The sequence below is a fragment of the Phytophthora infestans genome, genomic scaffold (genome assembly GCF_000142945.1).
Source record: "Phytophthora infestans T30-4 supercont1.15 genomic scaffold, whole genome shotgun sequence".
Lineage (NCBI taxonomy): Eukaryota > Oomycota > Peronosporomycetes > Peronosporales > Peronosporaceae > Phytophthora > Phytophthora infestans.
The window spans coordinates 2594607-2612491 of record NW_003303744.1 but is presented as its reverse complement, the minus strand read 5'-3'; the positions used below and the strand labels follow the sequence as shown (position 1 = coordinate 2612491).

The window sequence follows — 17885 nt, the reverse complement described above, 5'->3', positions numbered from 1 at the left end:
TGCTAAGACACGCTCCAAAGCTGCGGCCGGTAAGGCGCAAGCCAAGAGCGCTAAGCCTCATGGCAAAGGCTCGGCACTCAAGGAGGCTACTCAGGTGGCCTCCGAGGCGATCGGTTCCTCGGGTGACGCGGCTGTGGGCAAGCGAGCAACATGCGCCGCAGTCCGTCACCCTCGGCCTCAGACAATCGTCCGAACCCTCGGTTCGTGGAACGTGAGTTCAACTCTGGCAGTGAGGACGAAGCCGAGTCCGAGAGCACGCACGATGCTCCTGCGGCATCTGTGGGAGGGCACAGCCCAGTGCCCAGTGAGCACAAGGATGACAGCGTGCAGTCGCTCGCTAGTGATCAAGCTGATCACAGCCCCAGGACGTCTGTGCGCTCTGAGAGTCCGGCCGGTAAGGCTAAGGGCGCTCCCAAAGCCGGTGGCGATGAGGAAGAGAATCCTCGCAAGTGTCTCTCGCTTGCCGAGGGTCTTGCGCGTGATAAGGCCTCTAAAGCAGAAGGCACCAAGCCCTCAAAGAAGCGTATAGCCTCTAAGTCTCCACTCCGCGAGGAGAAGGAGACTTAACACTCCTATCAGAGTATCTTCGACTCCTCGGATGAAGAGGAGGAGAAGGATGAAGAAGAGGAGGAGGAGGGTGCTATTGCTGAGCCCCGGGAGGTCTCGAATGACCTCGACCAGCAGCAGGAGGAGTTCCAAGATGCCCAGCGTGTGCGTGGGGGTTCGGTGGTGGCACCCGTCAGCCAGGGAGCTGCCATCAACTCAAGAGGGTATTGGCCTCCCGAGGAGAGCTCTGGGGCTGACATCTTCTTAGAGCTTCTCGTCGCTCCTCGTGGCCTTGTGGGCGGACACACTTCTAGGGGCATCTATGAACGAGCCCTTGTTCAGAAAGAACAGTTGTTCGTTGACAACTTGGAGGCTGCGCGGTGTGTGCTTCTCGCGCCACACCGCATCCCGCTTAAGGACTTCACGACTTGTCGTAAGAAGCCCGAGACCCGGGGTGGTCTCTATCCTCTTTGGGATACCCCTGGGTTATGACTGAGAGCTGTCCCACGTGGAGTTCTTGTGAGGACATGTTCTGGGCATGGGTACAGTCTCTTAAGTACTCACCCACGGAGTTACGGGAACTCCATGAAGATCAGCTGCTGTTCCGCATCCTGGACCAGCGTGATCTTCGTGTGAGGTTTGCCCACTTGATCAGCAAGTGCATGCTGCCAAGGGACATCCTGCTGCGCGCGGCTTCTAGCGCTCACAATGAGCGCGGGTACGGAATGTATTCATCGTCCGTACCCTGTTCGGGCAAGAAGCCCCGGACTACTTATGAAGCTGCCGCCGCTTCTGTTCCCAGATTGCGACAGCCTTCGGGTAGTCAATCAGGGGCCGTTCAATCGGCTCCCACGAGTTCTCGGAGTGTCCACTTCACGAGAAGCTGTCGCTTACCGCGACGCCGTTGCTCCTGGAGGATCCGCTCCACGTGGAAGTGGACTTTTCCATTCCGGTCAAGCAGAGGCAAAGGTGCCCTCGTACGAGTACTCGTACTCGGCGCCTCCCGAAAGCCACTCTCGTCCGAGTGCTCCGACTGCGGGTCCGACACAGGGCCCTGAGGTTGACCGCCTCCGTCAACGTGTCCTCGTGCTTGAGATTGCACTTAGCCTTGGGACTGGCGGTAAAGCTGCCGCCCAGGCCGGGAATCAGGGCGAGCTCGCTCGCCTTGCGGGCCGCCTGGGCCTGTTGGAGCGAGAGGTCGCGATCCTGCACCTGCGGGTGGATCGCCGAGCCTCTTCGTCCGATCTGGACGAGGCCTTTCGTATGATCCGACGGATCGAGGCTTTGTTGCCACGTCCGGAGCCGCCTGCGGCACACTCCCAGACGTATGCGTATGGTGCGTACCCGGCGTACTCAGCGTATGGCTCCGGGGTCCGTTCGTACGGAGCCCCTCCGGCGTACAGTCTTGACCGCAGCCTTGCCGTTCCGACCGAGGCTTGGGTGCCTGCTCCGACGCCCTCGCCGACGTCTGTGACCGGCCCTCGCTTCGAGGAGCTGGGTCAAGGGGGGTCTGCGAGTCAGCAACCCCCTGCGGGTCAAAGTACCGCTTAAGTCGTCCAACAAAGAACGTCGGGTGCGTCGTCATTGACTTTGGCAGGTCGATGGCGTACGACGCACCATGTCTGGCCAGGACTGCAAATGGTCCGATGAAGCAGTGCTTCAGCTTGTTGCTGCCGACAGAGCTGACTGTGTCAAGAAGTAGGTTCCTCGTGTCTAGTAACACTGAGTCTTCCACTTTAAATACACTTAAGTTTCCTCTTCCATGTTTGTCGGAGTACTCCTTTTGTTTATCTTGGGCCGCTGTCATGGCATCGCGGACCCTGCTGACAACGCTCAGCTTGGTATCCATAAAGGATTCTACTTGTTTCCGCAGCGAAACTGGTCTCACATCCGAGACCTGGGAGGAAATGGCTTTCCGAGCCTCTCCCCCACTTAGAATAGAGGAGTCAGTGTCTCCTCGAAGAGTGAGAGACACTCTGGGGTGACGGAAGCCGTTCAAGTAGAACGGCGTGAGCACCGTGGACGCGTGCACCGCGTTGTTAAGCGCAAACTCAACAACTGGAAGCTGCGTCGACCACGTACGTGGTGCCGCCGCGCACACATTGTCCTCGAGCACTCGATTGACGCGCTCTGTCTGACCGTCTGTCTGTGGATGGTCCGCAGTGGACATCTGCAGACGAGTTTCCAGTAAAGGGAACAGCGTTTTCCAAAACGCTGCAGTGAACCGCGGGTCTCGGTCCGAGACAATCGTCTCCGGGAGACCGTGATGGCAGAACACGCCATCGACGAACAAACTTGCGGTTTGTTCGCCCGTAACAGTGACGGGAACCGGAGCAAGATGTACTATCTTGCTCAGCCGACACACGAACACCAAAACTCCGGTGTTGCCGTGTCCGTCGGCAGGAAGCCCAAAGATGAAGTCAAGACTCATCGACTTCCAAGAGTCAGCCGGTACGGGCAGGCTCTGTAGTGGAGCCGAAGAGTGCCCTGCGGGTTTGACCCGCTGACATGTTTCGCATGTCTTAACGTACCGGGCGACCCACTTGTACATGTGGGTCCACCAGAAGGACTGAGAGACCGACAGAAAGGTCTTCTCACGGCCCAAGTGGCCGCTGGAGGGCGCGTCGTGCGCCTCCGCGAGGATATCGAACTTCAGATCCTCATCGTTGGGTACAGCCACGCGGGGAGAATCAGTGGCCTCCACCCGGTAATAGAGGAGGCCCTCCTTCAACTCATATCGGTGGAGCCGTGAGCGCTGTCGCGACGAGATCCAGTCGGATTTCGCGCTCGTTCCTGCCATAAGGAACTTGACGATAGGCGCGACAGCCTCATCGTCTCGATACGCCATGCGTATCCGATCATATAGATCCGTTGTCACCCGCGTAATGTGGACCAACTCATAGTCAGGACGCCGAGAGAGGGCGTCCGCAAGCACGTTGAGCTTGCCCGGCTTGTATTCGACGCGGAAGTTGTATTCCGCAAAGAAGGACAGCCACCTCACCATCCTTTGGGAGATGTGAGGCGAGTTAGTCGCCGTTCTCAAGGACGCGTGGTCTGTATAGATCACAAAGGGCCTAGAGCCCAGAAGGTGAACACGAAACTTCACAAGGGCATATTATATTGCCAGGAGCTCCTTGTCGTGGACAGGGTAGTTCCGCTCGGCGGCTTTGAGCTGCCTGGACTGGAATGAGATGACTCGCTCGTGTCCAGCCGTGTCGGCCTGCAGCAATGCACATCCGATGGCATAATCGGAGGCATCGCAGGCGTCGCTAAACGGCTTCGTCTCGTCCGGCAGGGCCAGGACAGGGGCCTCTTGGAGACTGGACTTGATGCTGTCAAAAGCATCCTGGTGCTCTTGCTCCCAGCGCCAGTCGACGTCCTTCTGAAGGAGGCTCGACAAGGGCTCAGCGAAACCCGCGTACCCTGCGCTGTACTTGTGAAGGTAGTTGGCCAAGCCCAACCACTTTCGAAGATCCTTCTGGGATCGGGGCGTAGGCCATGCTGCTATGGCCTTGACCTTGTCTGGGTCAGCCCGAACGCCCACGTTGCTTACGAAGCAACCGAGAATTTTAATCTCTGGTGACGCGAAAACGCACTTGTCGATGTTGGCGTAGAGCTTGTTCGCTCGCATTACGTCCAACACTCGACGGAGGTGTCCTAGATGAACCTCTATGGCCGTCGTGCCCCCCTCGGCACGGCTGTGGACGAATATGTCGTCGAAGTACGTCTGTACGAAGGTACGCAAAGGGCGGAACAATTGCGTCACCAGGCGATTGAACGTCGCCGGGGCGTTAGACAAGCCCTGCGGCATGACGAGCCACTCCCAAAGCATGCCGCTTGGAGTGCTTATCGCGGTGAGCGGGATGTCGCGCTCTCGCATCAGGATTTGGTAGTATCCGTCTATTAAATCCAGCGCACTGTACAGTGCGCTCCCGGCCATGTTGTTCAACAACACATCCTTTCGTGGGATTGGTGTTTGGGCCGGCACCGTTGCGTTGTTCAGCTTGTTATAAGCGTGAACCAGACGCCACTTTTCGTTCGGCTTCCAAACGCAGAAAGTCGGCGTCGAGTGCGGGGATTTCGACTCCCGCACCATGCCTGCCTTCGCTTTTGCGGCGAAGAAGGCATCAATGACCTCGCACTGTTCGCGCGGGAGAGGTCATTGCCTTGTGACACAATACTTTGTGCCGTACGCCTCGATCCGGTGGGAGTTGAGCCGATGGGTGTTTGTTCACCACGTCCGCATACTCTGTCACCAAAGGATACACCGGATCCTTGGGGTTCTTAAGGATCTCAGAACCCAAGCGCGTCTGACGCTACTTGTTCAGGTCTTCCTAGGACGTTCTCGTTCAAGACAGAGGAGGAGGAGTTCAGCTCCTCCCGAGTGGTCTCAGATGTCATGAGTACCATCTCAGCAATCTCTCCAGCCTTTGGGTTGGCCAGGAAAGACTCAGCCGTCATTTCCTCGAGATTCAGTATCTCTGCAACCTCTGGAAATGGTTCCAAGGGGACACCAGATGCCTTGACGGGTACATCGGTCTCGCCATCGAAGATGTGACAGCACTCTTCCACCGGCCTTGTCGGAGGAGCCCGGGCTCTGGACTCCGAGTCGCTTGAAGCGACGTCGATCGGAACGAAGTTCGGATCCGACTTGAGGCGGCGGCGGCGTCGTTGACGACGGCGACCGTGACGTCGAGCTTTGCTGCCCACGTCTAGGGATGTCGGCGCTACGACATCCGAGGCACTCGCGGCCTCGTGTGGTACCGTGGTACCCACACAGGAAGCGTGTTCGACGCCTTCCTCTTCAGTTAACGTATGGGCGACCGCGTGTGGCACTGTGTTACCCACACAGGAAGCGTATCCGACGTCTTCCTCTTCAGTTAAGGTCTGGGCGACCGTGCGTGGAACTCTGTTACCCACTCTGAACACGCTGTTCTCAGTGTTCGTGACAGCTGCAGCTGTCTGCGGAACTAAGTTATCCGCCTGTGGACCTAAGTTACCCACTTGGCCAGCGCCTCTTCTGGGCGCTGCCACCATCAAAACATCCTCGGAGTCGTCATATACGTCGACGACTCCCAAGCATCTGCCGGATGCTTTGGTACCCTGGCAGCCCTTGCGGGCGCCCCGGGTCCTGACAGAGGTGGGAACATGACTCACCAATGCCCTGTCGGACTGCGCAGGGCGGCTGGCACCGATTGCCTTGCCTCGCCAGTCGATCCAGGGCTCGTGCTTCTCAAGGCAGTGCATGCCCAGGATCATATCATATGGATCCATATCGAGAACAGTGAGCTCTTCGAGGCTGTCAAAGTCTTCAAACTTGACGGCCAGATCCACTTGGACGTTGGGGACAATGACGACCTTCCCGTCGGCCAGTCGCACTGACACCGTCCCGTTGCCCTTGCTTTCTCTCAAAGCATCGGACAGCTTGTTGCTGTTGCGAGCAGCCGTCTGGCGGCGTGCGAAATTCTTCGGCGTCCCAGAATCGATCATGATTCTAAAGGGATGATTGTATACCCGTACACATCCGTGTACTACGAGCAACCCGCCGCTGCTCTTCGCCGATTCGAGAGTGCGAATACTCTCAGGGGCTAAGCCCCCGTGGTACGCGCCACCCGCGCACCCATCACGAAGACATAGACCTTTCTCGTTAGGGCGCCCCGCCCCCTACTGATTCCCGTCGTTCCTCTGTCCCCGGGATCCTGGTTTCTGCCAGCGACCCTTGAGGACGGGCTTGGGGTAAGGACTGTCTGCGGAGTCTTTCCGGCGAGACAGTCGCGCTTGAAAGTGACCCATCTTCTCGCAGCCGAAGCAGCTAATGTCACGCTGTTCGAGCGGACCCGAGTTCGATGGGAGCTGGGTCGTTGGGACTTGTTCGACCGGGAGCCGACAGGGAACTCCCAGGCCATGCTGAGGCAGGCGTACGCGCCTGGCGATGGCTGTACTCTTCTTGAAGAGCCACTTGAATCGCCTCTTAAAGGGTGCTTGACAGCACCCGGAACAGCTGAGTGCGTGCGGGGCCCACTCGAAGGCCGTCCATGAACACAGTCATCTTGATGTGTTCGTTGAGTGGATTTCCCACTAGGGACGTCGTGAGCTCCCGTATCTCTTGCACATATTTGTGCAGTTCGCGCCTCCCATGCTTACACGAGAGGAAGCGTGAACGCTGGCGGTACTCGTAGTTCGCCGGGAGGAACGCGGCTCGGAGCTGTTCGCACAGCTGAGCCCAGGATGTGAAACATCCAGGGGATGTTGCTTCCCGTGTGTACACCCAACTCTTAGCACGGCCGCTAAGGTTGGAGAGTGTAAAAGCAACACGCAGTTGCTCGGTCGAGATCAGAGCCGCCTCCATCGCGAGCTCTACCTCTCGGACCCAGAAGGGAAGGTTCTTGCCTTCCTTCCCTTCATACGGCTTAGCCTTCAGCCGTATTGGCTTCGGGTGAGGCGGATTTGCTTCCGCCGCCGGAGCCTGCAGGCTCTCCCGCACATGCGCGATGAGGCCCTGCTCGTACGCGTCGAACGCATTGACGCGCTCGAGCTGCTCAGCCGGTGTTGACACCACCAGGCTCTGCAGGGCCTTCATCCCGAAGATGCCTGCCATTCCGAACCGACTCGAACTGAGAGTCGTTCATATGGGAGAAGTCGTTCCTATCCATGGCAACGAACTTCGGAGAGGTTCAGGTAGTCTACCCGCGGTGGCGTGGATTGACTACGAGTGCTACCAAGTGTGACGGGGTCACACAGCACCTTGCGCTAGAGGAAGTTAGCTTCCGAGAGTATACAAACTCTCAGTGAACGGCAGTTCACAGGTCCCCTCTTTATTCAAAAGAGAGCGAAGTGACCTAAATAAGGTAGATTGTAAACTGAGTATATTTATAGGTGGATAAGGTTTGGGGTTTAATACAAACTATAAGTCACCTATTGAAATGCAATGACGTTTGACCAATGGTTGGCTTGTACCAAATATCCCGGAGTATGACGTGTCATACACAAGTGTCACACTTCATGTAACCAGGGTACACTTAGGGCTACGTACCCCGTTACAAAAGGTGAGAATGATATTTTTTTCTTTTAGTTTTCAACATTTGCAACATTTTAAAATGGTTATTTTTTGGCGCAACAAAAATCATAATTTAGTGCTACGGAGTCGCATGCTCTAGTGTAAGTAGCCAGCTTGGACTTTTGTGGCGCAACTTAAATCATAATTTAGTGCTACGGAGTCGCCTGTTCCTTAGTGTAAGTAGCCAGCTTGGACTTCGCGAAGGCTGGGATAGGTAAGTTTCGACCATAAAAACTTTAGAGCTATTTGCAACTCAATTGCGGATTCCGCACAATTGTCACTTTATTAAGATAAGATCATTATATCTTGGATGCGAATTCATCGGGCATGAGTCAGAGTCACCTGACGCATCTCCGAGTGCTGAATTTCTCAGTTCGTACGCAAAATTATTGACGCCATCGCAGCATAAGCATGGTGATCATAAAGGCCTGTATCTTGCTGGTAGCCTTTGAAGCAAGGACGAGGGCAAAGGATGGTCGATGTATTGGAAAAGTTGTTAGATTACTGAATCAATCAATCAATATATTTCTCGTTATACATAATCTGCCTGTTCTTGGATTCGCTCAATCAATGTGGGCAGTGATAGTTTTTATTTATTTTTTATGTTGGGAGATGTCACTTTGAGTGATTTGGTGAGTCACAATGTGTCAATTACGAGCTTTTAGTAATGCTTCAAGATACGCTAAGCCTCCGTAGACTGGATGTTGGTCGAGACGTCCAACATCCGCGTTAACGACGAGAGGACGCGTTAAATGAGGCTCTTGATGAGAGCAAAAAAGTGAACACGGCGACTGATTCCATGGATTGCTTTCATGTTTCGTTCCCTGTGATTAGCGCCATCATGCCAACGACAAAATTTCGTCCGCAATGTACACCTACTCCAGAGGAAGAACTTTGTGTGTTGTACAGGTATGTATACCTTTCAAATGCGACCAAGGCTTCTGGAAATTTGTTTTCCGGTAACGAATCAAAGCGACTACACTTCATCGTGCCCATGCTTGCAAGTGTATGTGCGCAATTTAAAGGAGATGTCGAGATCCTACACGGAGAAACTGTTGTTATAGAAACGTGTTCACGGCAATGGATTTTTCGAGTGTGTGCTTAAGCGTGGAAAGACCCGTGTTTGCGTTGCTGTGGCAAAGCAAGATAAATTTCAACAGACCCGTGCTCAAGCTTATGTGGGGTGTGAAATAGTTTCGCATGTAGAACGTCAGGGGCGAATTGCTCTTCTCCAGTATATCCCATGTTCTAAATATAAAAGCTGCAAATCGCACGGCAATTCGAATTAAAGTTGCCAATTCTACAATAAATTAATTTTTTTCCTTACATTTTTTAGGTGATTGTACCTTGCGTCCTCACCACGCAAATTGCCACAATGCGGTCGCAACTCGTCCGCCGCGCTCTTCGAGTTGCAACAGCCTCCACGTCGCGCGTTCTCTCTCACTCTGGTCTGCAACTAGCAAAACCTGTTGCCGCTAGTCTGCGTCCTCTTCAAAATGTCCCCATCCGCCACTTCTCGCAGCCCCGCGACGATGATGCAACTCACACTGCTGACTCCGAAGCCACTCAATACTTGGGCGTCGTATTCGACGCCACCAAGGTGAAAAAATACAGCGCTGAGCTCGAAATCGAAGGCCACATCATCAGTGGCGGCGATTACTGGACAGCACTGGACGCTGCCAAAGCGTACGACGAATTAGTGGCGCTGTACTGCGACTTGGACGAGCCTCGCAACTTTCCCGAGGGCGACACAACGGAAAGTAGCCAAGAAACAGGCGACCAAGTGGAATGGGAAGCCCCAGAGGCTGGCAACCGCCACGCAGATATCATCCCAGCCATCTCTCAGATCTATTTGACTATTGATGAGGTGCAACAGGCTCTGGAACGGGAGAAAGCGATCGACGTGTACACTGTGGACTTGGCTGGCAAGACCAGCTTGGCCGACTTCATGGTGTTCGCCACGGGACGATCGCAGGCGCACATGCGACGTATGGCCGATCTGCTGATCAAGTCCATGAAGGCGCGAGAGATCGTGGACGACTTCGACTACGCCGTGGAAGGCCGAGACTGCGACGACTGGATGATTGCAGACTGCAACAACATTGTGGTGCACTTGATGCGTGCTGACACTCGTCGGATCTTGAATCTGGAAGACCATTGGGAGAAAATGGTGGACGATAAGCACAGTGTCTATGGAGAAATGAGCGAGGACGAATACATGGACAAGTTTGGCACTAGTGAACTCATGGAATACCTCGAAGACGAAGACCATCCACATGGAGAAGAAGATGGAGAAGGGTCAGGCATCGAGTGGAAGTAAAGAGCAACAAAGAGATTTTGCGCTATCAAAGCTTGAGAAAGAAAAACGCTTTTTATCCATTGCTGGTTCCAATAAATACCCTTAGTGTCCGTACGATGTTCCCTATTTACACAAATTGATCGCGTGAACACTACCCATAAATGCTAGCAAGCGGAAGAGTGGACCCAATTTTGCAGCAAACCGAAAGTGAAAAAGTTCCCAGTTGCAGGTTGCCAAAATGCAACAGAAGCAAGTAGAGTTGCAAACACAGTGACCGATAAAGGAGTAATGAGTCCCTTATCGACCGCCACGAGTTGCACACCCATACTCACCGCCTCACTCAAAGAACGTCAGGATCTACAGTGTTCAACGAGGGTAATGAGCCCCGATCCACCGAGCTTGCTGACGTCTCCAAATAAGGTCTGTTGCACCTTGGCAATTCCGCATCCAGAAGCCTTTTAACCAACGATACACCGCAACAGAGAGTGATGAGTCTCTGACGTCAGGGTCCACTAAAGAGAACACAGAGGGTAATGAGCCTCTGTCTCTTCTTCGACCTGCTCTTGGTCCCGAAATTAAGCTACCACCTTTTCGTGGCATCCGCAATACACGAGTCCAGTTTCCGTCGCAGCCCATTCAGTTCCCTTTCCAGTCGGCCAGTGGCACTCGTTCTTGTTGCATTAGTCCTTGGACTGACGTCGATATTGTCGCTGTCACTGTTGCTTCTGCTGCTTATCCGCCGCCCCGTGACGTGACGTAGACTGCGCAGACTTCGCAGACTTCCACTACTGTTAAAGCTGTTGTTATCCGACGTTGTGGGCGTCGTGGTGGCTACTGAAAGAGGGCGTTTGTATGGGGCGGAACGAGCTGATCGCGGAGAAATCTCGGGCGACGAGGACGTGGGCGACGTCCCCGCTCGAGACGACGTCATCCGCTTGCTCTTGTACGTCACAGACGCAGGTTTCAGCTCCTCTGGGAGCGTCAGTTCCCGCTTCCTGCGTCGCTGTTCGTCTGTAGTCTGAATATTCGTCATTGTAGTGTTAGTATCTTTGGTAGGTTTGGAGCTCTCGTCGGCGCTCTGTCGCTGCTCCTGGAGCCTCACTAGAGCCTCAGTCAGGTATTTGTTCTGCGCACGCTTCTCTTGCAGCCTCTTCTTGTACTGTGCCAACTGCGTGTTCACTTCCTGTACACTTTGTTGCTTCTCCTGTACCACCACCATAAGTCGCTGTTCGAAGCTGTTGCTAGTGGCCACAGCGGTCTCCACACGGCGTTGTAGCGCTTTCATCTCCCTCCTAAGCGTCTTGTTCTGTTCGTGGTACTGCATACTCTCAGCTTTGGCCTCTGCTAGTTGTCTAGTCAGTCTGTCCCGGTCCTGTTTGCCAGCTTCGTCGTATCTCGTCCAGTAGTCCTGTTCTTGCTGTAGAAGGCTCTTAAGCGCCGAGATTTCGAGTGTAAGCGCCTGTTCTCTGTCTTTCGCTTCTTGCTGAGCCTTCACGGCGTCTGCGGACTGGGCTTTAAGCTGCTGCTGCAGTTGCGTGACGGTCTCCTCGGCGTCATGCGTCCACTCGCGCTGCTGTTGCTTTGTCTGCGCTAACTCGCTCGATAGCAGCGTGTTGTGGCGCGTTAGCGTCGCCACCTGCTTCTCCAATGCTGCTACAGCGCGTGTGAACTCGCTCTGCATCTGCGCCAGCACTTGGCGGTAGTATGCGTCGTCCGCCATTGAGCCTTTGGGTTGTGGAGGGGAAAGTGGACGCGTCCCAGACTTTTTTGTGAAGGGCTTTTTCGAACTGGGCGGGAAAGCTTTAGGCGCGAAAAAACTGGCGCTTGTTAAATTCGGATTGGATTTGAAATCACGAAAGTAGAAATAGTGAAGACAAGTGTCTATTTTCGGAAGAATGCTGATGAGTTTTGACCTGGCAGATGTTATTTTTTTTAAAGATCTTCCAATATGGGGCGAATGAAGCTGTATGCTGCGCTGGCCGTGCTAAGAGTGGCAGGCAGCGTGCTATTGCTGGGTATGGTGCACCCGGACGAGTTCTTCCAGAGCCAGGAGGTCATGGCGCGTCATTTCTTACCCGAAGACTCGACTCTACGCCGCGAATTGTTCATACCCTGGGAATTCCAGCTGCCTTCTCCCAACCGCTCCGTGCTGTTCCCGTAAGATACACACATCATTAATTATTATATTATCTTACATATATTAATTATAACAGTGCACTAGTCGCGGGACTGCCTTACAAGGTCCTGGAGCTACTTGGAGTCACGTTGACCGGCTGGCTGATGCTGGTGACTCCTAGACTACTACTTTGTCTGCTGTCTTTTATTATCGATGCAATTTTGTATCACGTCGTGGGGAAATTAAGTCGCCACCAGAAATTAGAGATCCAGCGAGAGAAGCAGGAGAAAGCGCTGTTATTATTCGCCAGCTCGTGGCCGACGCTGGTGTTTCTATGTCGACCGTTCTCCAACACGTTCGAGACGCTGATCCTCGCGTTATGCTTCGGCGTGTTATATCTCGTAAATCCGGTAAGTAAAAAATATATATTATTTTTAGTATTATCAATACTAACTTATTTTTTTTCTTACAGCATCGGCGTGTTTTCTGTGGATTTCTCCACGTCCAAACATTTTTTCTTGGCAGTTTGTTGGCGATTGGATTCTTCACGCGGTTCACGTTCCCAGTTTTCTTCTTCCCGCTGGGACTGGAGCTGGTACGTCAGCAAGACGCGCTGTTGGTTGTCGCAGCTCGGAAGAAAGACGTGACCTCGCTACCGTCTCAAATGCGTCGCTTGGCAGCCACAATTGCCGTCGCGATGCAAGGATTTCTTGCATTCGTGGCGTGGTCGGCGTTGCTTATTTTCGTGGATACTTTTTATTTTCGTCCGGACCTTTTTGAAGGCGAATTGGACCGAATTTTCTTTAAGAAAATGGCTGAAAATGCCGTGGTGGCGCCTCTGAACAATCTACTATACAACGCGCAATATGACAACTTGGAGCTACACGGCGTGCACCCTCGACTCACCCATGTGACGGTCAATCTGCCCATGCTGTTTGGTCCAGTGTTTCTCGTGTTTTTGCTGAAATTCTTGCGCTATCCTGATCGCTCGTTCTTCGGCAGTGCGTGTGTATTTTTCCCGTCGCTTTGCTTGTCATTAGCTCCTCACCAAGAGCCTAGGTTTCTACTACCTGCCATTGTACCACTGCATCTCTTCACCGCTGTACATGGCAGAATTGGGATCGTCCGCTTCTTGACGAAAAACCGACTGGGGGTACTGCTATGGATTGTTTTTAACGCTGTTTTAACTCTGTTTTTCGGGGTTATACACCAGGGAGGCGTCGTGCCGATGCTGCTATCTCTGTCTTCGATCGCTTCGAATTCAGTGGGGGATATCTCAACAACTTGGCTAAATTCGTATTGTAATTTTGACGAGATGGATAGTCATTCTATGGAGATGATTAGTACGTTACCATTGGTGTTTGCCAAGACGTACATGCCGCCTCGCTTTCTACTGACTGGAATGACTGTCAAGCCTTCGTTTCAAGTGGTGGATGTAGCGGGAAGTACGGCAGAAAGTCTCTCAGTGATAAATTTCGAGACTGCGGAGCATGCGGCATTTTTGGTGCTACCAGCGAGTGTTGAGGTGAGAGACGTGGTGCCTTTATCGACAACTTTTAGCGCATCAAAGTTGGGACATTGCGCTCCTCATATTTCAACTGAAGATTTCTCACTTGAACAGTTCGCGCTGAATTTATACTTGATTAAAGGAGAGGATTTGTAAGTAAGAGTCCGCGGGCAACGACCACGCGTCCGAGTAAATGATACTACGAAGTTTTAGTGATGGATACAACACTGAGCTTAAAAAAAATTACGCCAGCGCAAACTTTAAATTTCCCGTCCATTGGATGCTGCTACCACCTCTGCACTATATCTCGCGTTCGGTTAAGAAATCGGATGCAGTTGCGTACTTTTGTTTCTAATCGCACGACTGTCCTTGTCTAGCTCACTATCTACTGTATTATGCCCAAACCTCTCTACTCTTTTCTGCGTTGCGTTTCATTAATTACATGCTACGCCATGATGATCAATCAGGCTTCGGAAAGCTTAGTAATAATAGGCTTAAGAAAAGCTGCAAAATAAATTTCTTCGCACCATCCAATATCTGATTTTTTAAGTTTGATTTGCTTAAAATAAAATATTTTTAACGGAGCGTATAATATCCAACTCTGACAACCACTAATCCACTGGTTGTCAGAGTAGTGTTTATTACGTAGTAGTGGTTATTAGTGGTTAATGCATCTGTTCCCAGGCCAGAACCCCAGAGAATAATCGTACTTTACGTTGTTTTAAGACAAATATGACATTTTAGAACTCGTTAAGGACGTATATATTTCTTCCTTTTGCACTCCCGCATCTTCTACTTGAAATTATAACAGGCTTTTTAGGCAAAGTTGTTGATATTTGATATTCTTTTAGAAAGAGCCTAGATAGCGTAAAGGCGTTAGTTCACAGAATCAACAGCCCGATACTGAGTTTTATTGTAGCCTTTTCCGGGCTGAGGTCATAGAGATGAAGCTGATCGTATTAATACTGACAAATTCAGCGCCAGTTTGACCTACCTACCTTGGGTCAACAAGTAAACGTGCTTGGTTGGAAAGCGACGGATGTAGTGTGGTAGGCAACGATGGCCTCCATCCGCATCTGGAAACCTTTAAAAGTTGATATCACTTTACCACGAAATCAACAAATCTGATTCGTTCGATTTGCTATTCCGGCGAAGTTTTTCCGCTACTTATTCTCCGATGAAACCCCTTTGGGGTAACTATCATATCATATCGCTCCGAGAGAAACTATACCAGTCACATAGTGGGTCTATGAATCTTGTGACAAGTTATTGGACACAAAAACTCTCGCATCTAGTTTTTCCTTGTCGAAGAAATGCTGCGGTCCTCCAAGACATTTGTGGCAGGCGAGATCTCCACGACTTCAGTTGTAGGCTCGGGGTCTTCCATGACGCTAGTTCCAACCTCAGCGTTGTCCAGCATATCAGTCAAATGATTCGTGTCGTTTGAAGTATCCACGTCGTTCGTGATCGTGCTAGACAGTGAACCCGATGCAGAGGAGCCCCAGGAGCCACCAGAGTACGCGCTCGTGTCATTCGTGTAGCTAGGCTCCGGACAACCGAACGCCAGCTCCATTGTCTCTCGCCACGACTCGTACTTGATCGTCTCGTCCCTGTTGAGAACGGCATCCACGATGGTCTTGCAGCGTGGCTCCGTCACCTTCCAGAGCGCCTTAAATTCTGGCGAGTAGTCCTTGGTACCACCCAAGCAAATGTGCTCGAACATGCAAGCTTGGCGCTCGAGATCGTCCATGTTCTCTTGCGAGTCACCACCCAGAGCAGCGAGAGTTTGTTCGTGCCAGTCTACCACCTTTTTCTCTGATTCTTCAGATACGTATGCATCCCTCGACGCATGCTCATGGATCGGTCGACCCGTACTATCAACAAATACAGCATCCTGGTGCTTGTCGTGATGGTCCGTCTCGGGATAGTTGTTCAGCGAGGCGTAGTCGTTTCCATTTTCGTCGTAGCCATCGCTATCTGGCACACCACACATAGTAGGGATGGACTTGGAGTGTGTTTCCTCTAATTTACGCGACGTCGGGGACGCATCACACTGAGTGTACATGGTCGCCACTTGACCACTGATGTAGTATTCGTAGCTGCTCGAACCTAAGTCACGTGTATCCATGAGTCCAGCGAACTGGTTAGGAATTCCAGTGAAGAACCGACCGATAAGAGGGTCCGTCGAAGCCGCTATAGGATTCATGCCCCGCTCCCCCGTGCGCATTGTCACCTCGTCAGTCGGTCGGAAGGTGACTGTCGAATTACGACGAGCACACGACGTCCAAGCCACCGGGTGTGACGCCTTCTGGGCGAAAGTCAATCGCTCCGTTCCAACACGGCATTTGTGGAAGGTGACGTGCAACAAGTCCACCATGGCATGGTGTGACCAAAAGATTGGGTCGGCGGGAGAAGTGAAGTTCCCCATCGTACTGCCCAAGCTACCGTGTACGTGATTGTGGCAGCCTTGCTCGACTAACGGAGACATTTGTAACTAGTCGATGAAGGCACACGGACAGTACCCCAGTCACTGCGAGGAACACAGCGAGCACAGCTACATCCCGTCGTGGAGGTGAGCTCGCAGAAGCGGTCAAGCGGTGACGCGCTCACACATCGACCGATGTTGCTGATCCCGTTAATTGACAGCGAGCGTATTGTGCCATTAGTCCAGCCACCCAACTCCTGCGTGATGGCCAAACAATTGCCAAAAGACGAGCAAGCACCCGATGTGACTCGAGCACTGGCAGTGATCCAATTGAAATATGGCACTGTCACACATGCGTAGGCGGCACCTTGACCACGGAGCATGTTCTCAAAAGCCACCAGCATGTAACGGTGCCAGTAGGTGAGCATGCACTGACCATGAGCCTCTTTCTCCGACGTCATCTCCGTGTGCAACTCGACGAATTTGATGTAAGCCCCAGAGCTCGAATAGCGTTTCGGTACGTGGTCTTCTCAGTCTCCGTCATCATTTCCCAGTCCTTACGAACACGAGAGCCACATGATTTAGCTTCGGAAAGCTTGGGAAACATCGTCAATAGGTAGAGAACCAGCATCGAGAAGAGCTTCATGGTGGAAGCTTTTGTCGCCGAAGTGAGTTAATGACAATAAAAACAGGAATGGGCGGAAAGTAGCGAAGACCAGCCTATTATGTGAGAGAGTCTTTAATGGAAAAAACTCTCCATTTCCTAATAAGTGGTTCCTGTTACACTCGAGCCACGACAAATAAGTGAAAGAAACGTATCGCTTCAACGAATTTACAAGTTCTTTTGGTTAAGTAATATTTGTAGTAGGGAAAAAAGGCACCGAAGGTCTGTTTGTAGACAACGGAGCTTTTGGCAGGGCCGCTGTAACCACTACATGTATTCGATTCTATGCACGACGTATTTAAATTGTCTACATAATCATTGATGACGGGTCTGTTCCCATCGAGATTCTATTTCGGGGAAGCCGGGAAATCGAGAGTCGGTCGTTGATATGGTTTTTGAGTATGCTGGTCAATATCGGAGTGGACGTCATGTCGTGATAACTTATCACTCTTGCCTAGAGTGATAGGTACCCGAGAGTCTTGGGTACCAATGAGTGAGATGGTTAATACAATCGATCAAAACCCTGACAGTAGTCGTATAGTCAACATATCGCGGACCAGTACACTGTTAGCAAAAAAATTAAACGTATGTATTATAGTATTCCTTAAAATATACACGAAAAATGGATAAATACTCACTATGAATTAATACTAGTAAAATCATACCTCGCAATACCCCTGGCGGTGTTCAAACTGTAAACGTTAATCTCGATAATTAGCCTGTTATTAGAGAGCGATTAATATTATGCCATAAGCCCTAAGAAATATAACGCCCAACTTTCGTTTCTAAATGACCCCACGTACAAATTACTGGGATTGAGCTATGAGGGTTCAAAACGCATTTCTTTCCTTTTGCGAAACCTTAGAGGGGTGCACTAGCTTTGACTTGTTTATTTTGTACTGGCTCACTTGTACACGGCTCTTCAACCTGCGAGAGTGCCCGCCCGCCGCGGCTGACGTACTACCCTTTGTAGACATGGTATATTTCAGGAAACGCTAGCTTGGGGGAGGGCGCGCAAAACGAGAAGTGCCGCCCCCGCAGTTCAGGTGGATGGAACCTTCTAGAGCCTTCTAGAAGGTTCCACAGCCGCCCTACATCTGTCTTTTTGTATTACATACTGAATCTATGTTAAACTGAGCCTGCCTCTGATTGGCTAAAACTCTACACCTATCATATCTGATACACTCACCCTCCCTCTGGCGTGCGCGTCCCCTCAGTCTTGCCATTCCCGAAATTGCGCTGAAGGCCAGAGGTGCCGTTCCCCGACGGAT

General features: G+C 51.9%; 4 protein-coding genes across 4 annotated transcripts; 2 read left to right on the top strand and 2 right to left on the bottom strand.

The window, feature by feature from the left end:
- Window positions 1-8978: 8978 nt before the first annotated feature.
- PITG_09753 (uncharacterized protein) lies at window positions 8979-9923 on the top strand (the record flags this gene model as incomplete). Its single annotated transcript, XM_002903301.1, has 1 exon — window positions 8979-9923. The coding sequence occupies one exon, from the start codon at window positions 8979-8981 to the stop codon at window positions 9921-9923; it is 945 nt and encodes a 314-aa protein (XP_002903347.1).
- A 559-nt stretch (window positions 9924-10482) lies between these two features.
- PITG_09752 (uncharacterized protein) lies at window positions 10483-11622 on the bottom strand (the record flags this gene model as incomplete). Its single annotated transcript, XM_002903300.1, has 2 exons — window positions 10483-11391; window positions 11539-11622. 2 exons carry the CDS (start codon window positions 11620-11622, stop codon window positions 10483-10485), a joined length of 993 nt encoding a protein of 330 aa, XP_002903346.1.
- Window positions 11623-11859: 237 nt separating this feature from the next.
- Window positions 11860-13681, top strand: PITG_09751 (GPI mannosyltransferase 4, putative; the record flags this gene model as incomplete). The annotated part of the gene is made up of 3 exons (XM_002903299.1): window positions 11860-12059; window positions 12116-12428; window positions 12491-13681. The coding sequence occupies 3 exons, from the start codon at window positions 11860-11862 to the stop codon at window positions 13679-13681; spliced, it is 1704 nt and encodes a 567-aa protein (XP_002903345.1).
- Window positions 13682-15573: 1892 nt separating this feature from the next.
- PITG_09750 (uncharacterized protein) lies at window positions 15574-16411 on the bottom strand (the record flags this gene model as incomplete). The annotated part of the gene is made up of 3 exons (XM_002903298.1): window positions 15574-15634; window positions 15691-15991; window positions 16048-16411. 3 exons carry the CDS (start codon window positions 16409-16411, stop codon window positions 15574-15576), a joined length of 726 nt encoding a protein of 241 aa, XP_002903344.1.
- Between the last annotated feature and the right edge of the window lie 1474 nt (window positions 16412-17885).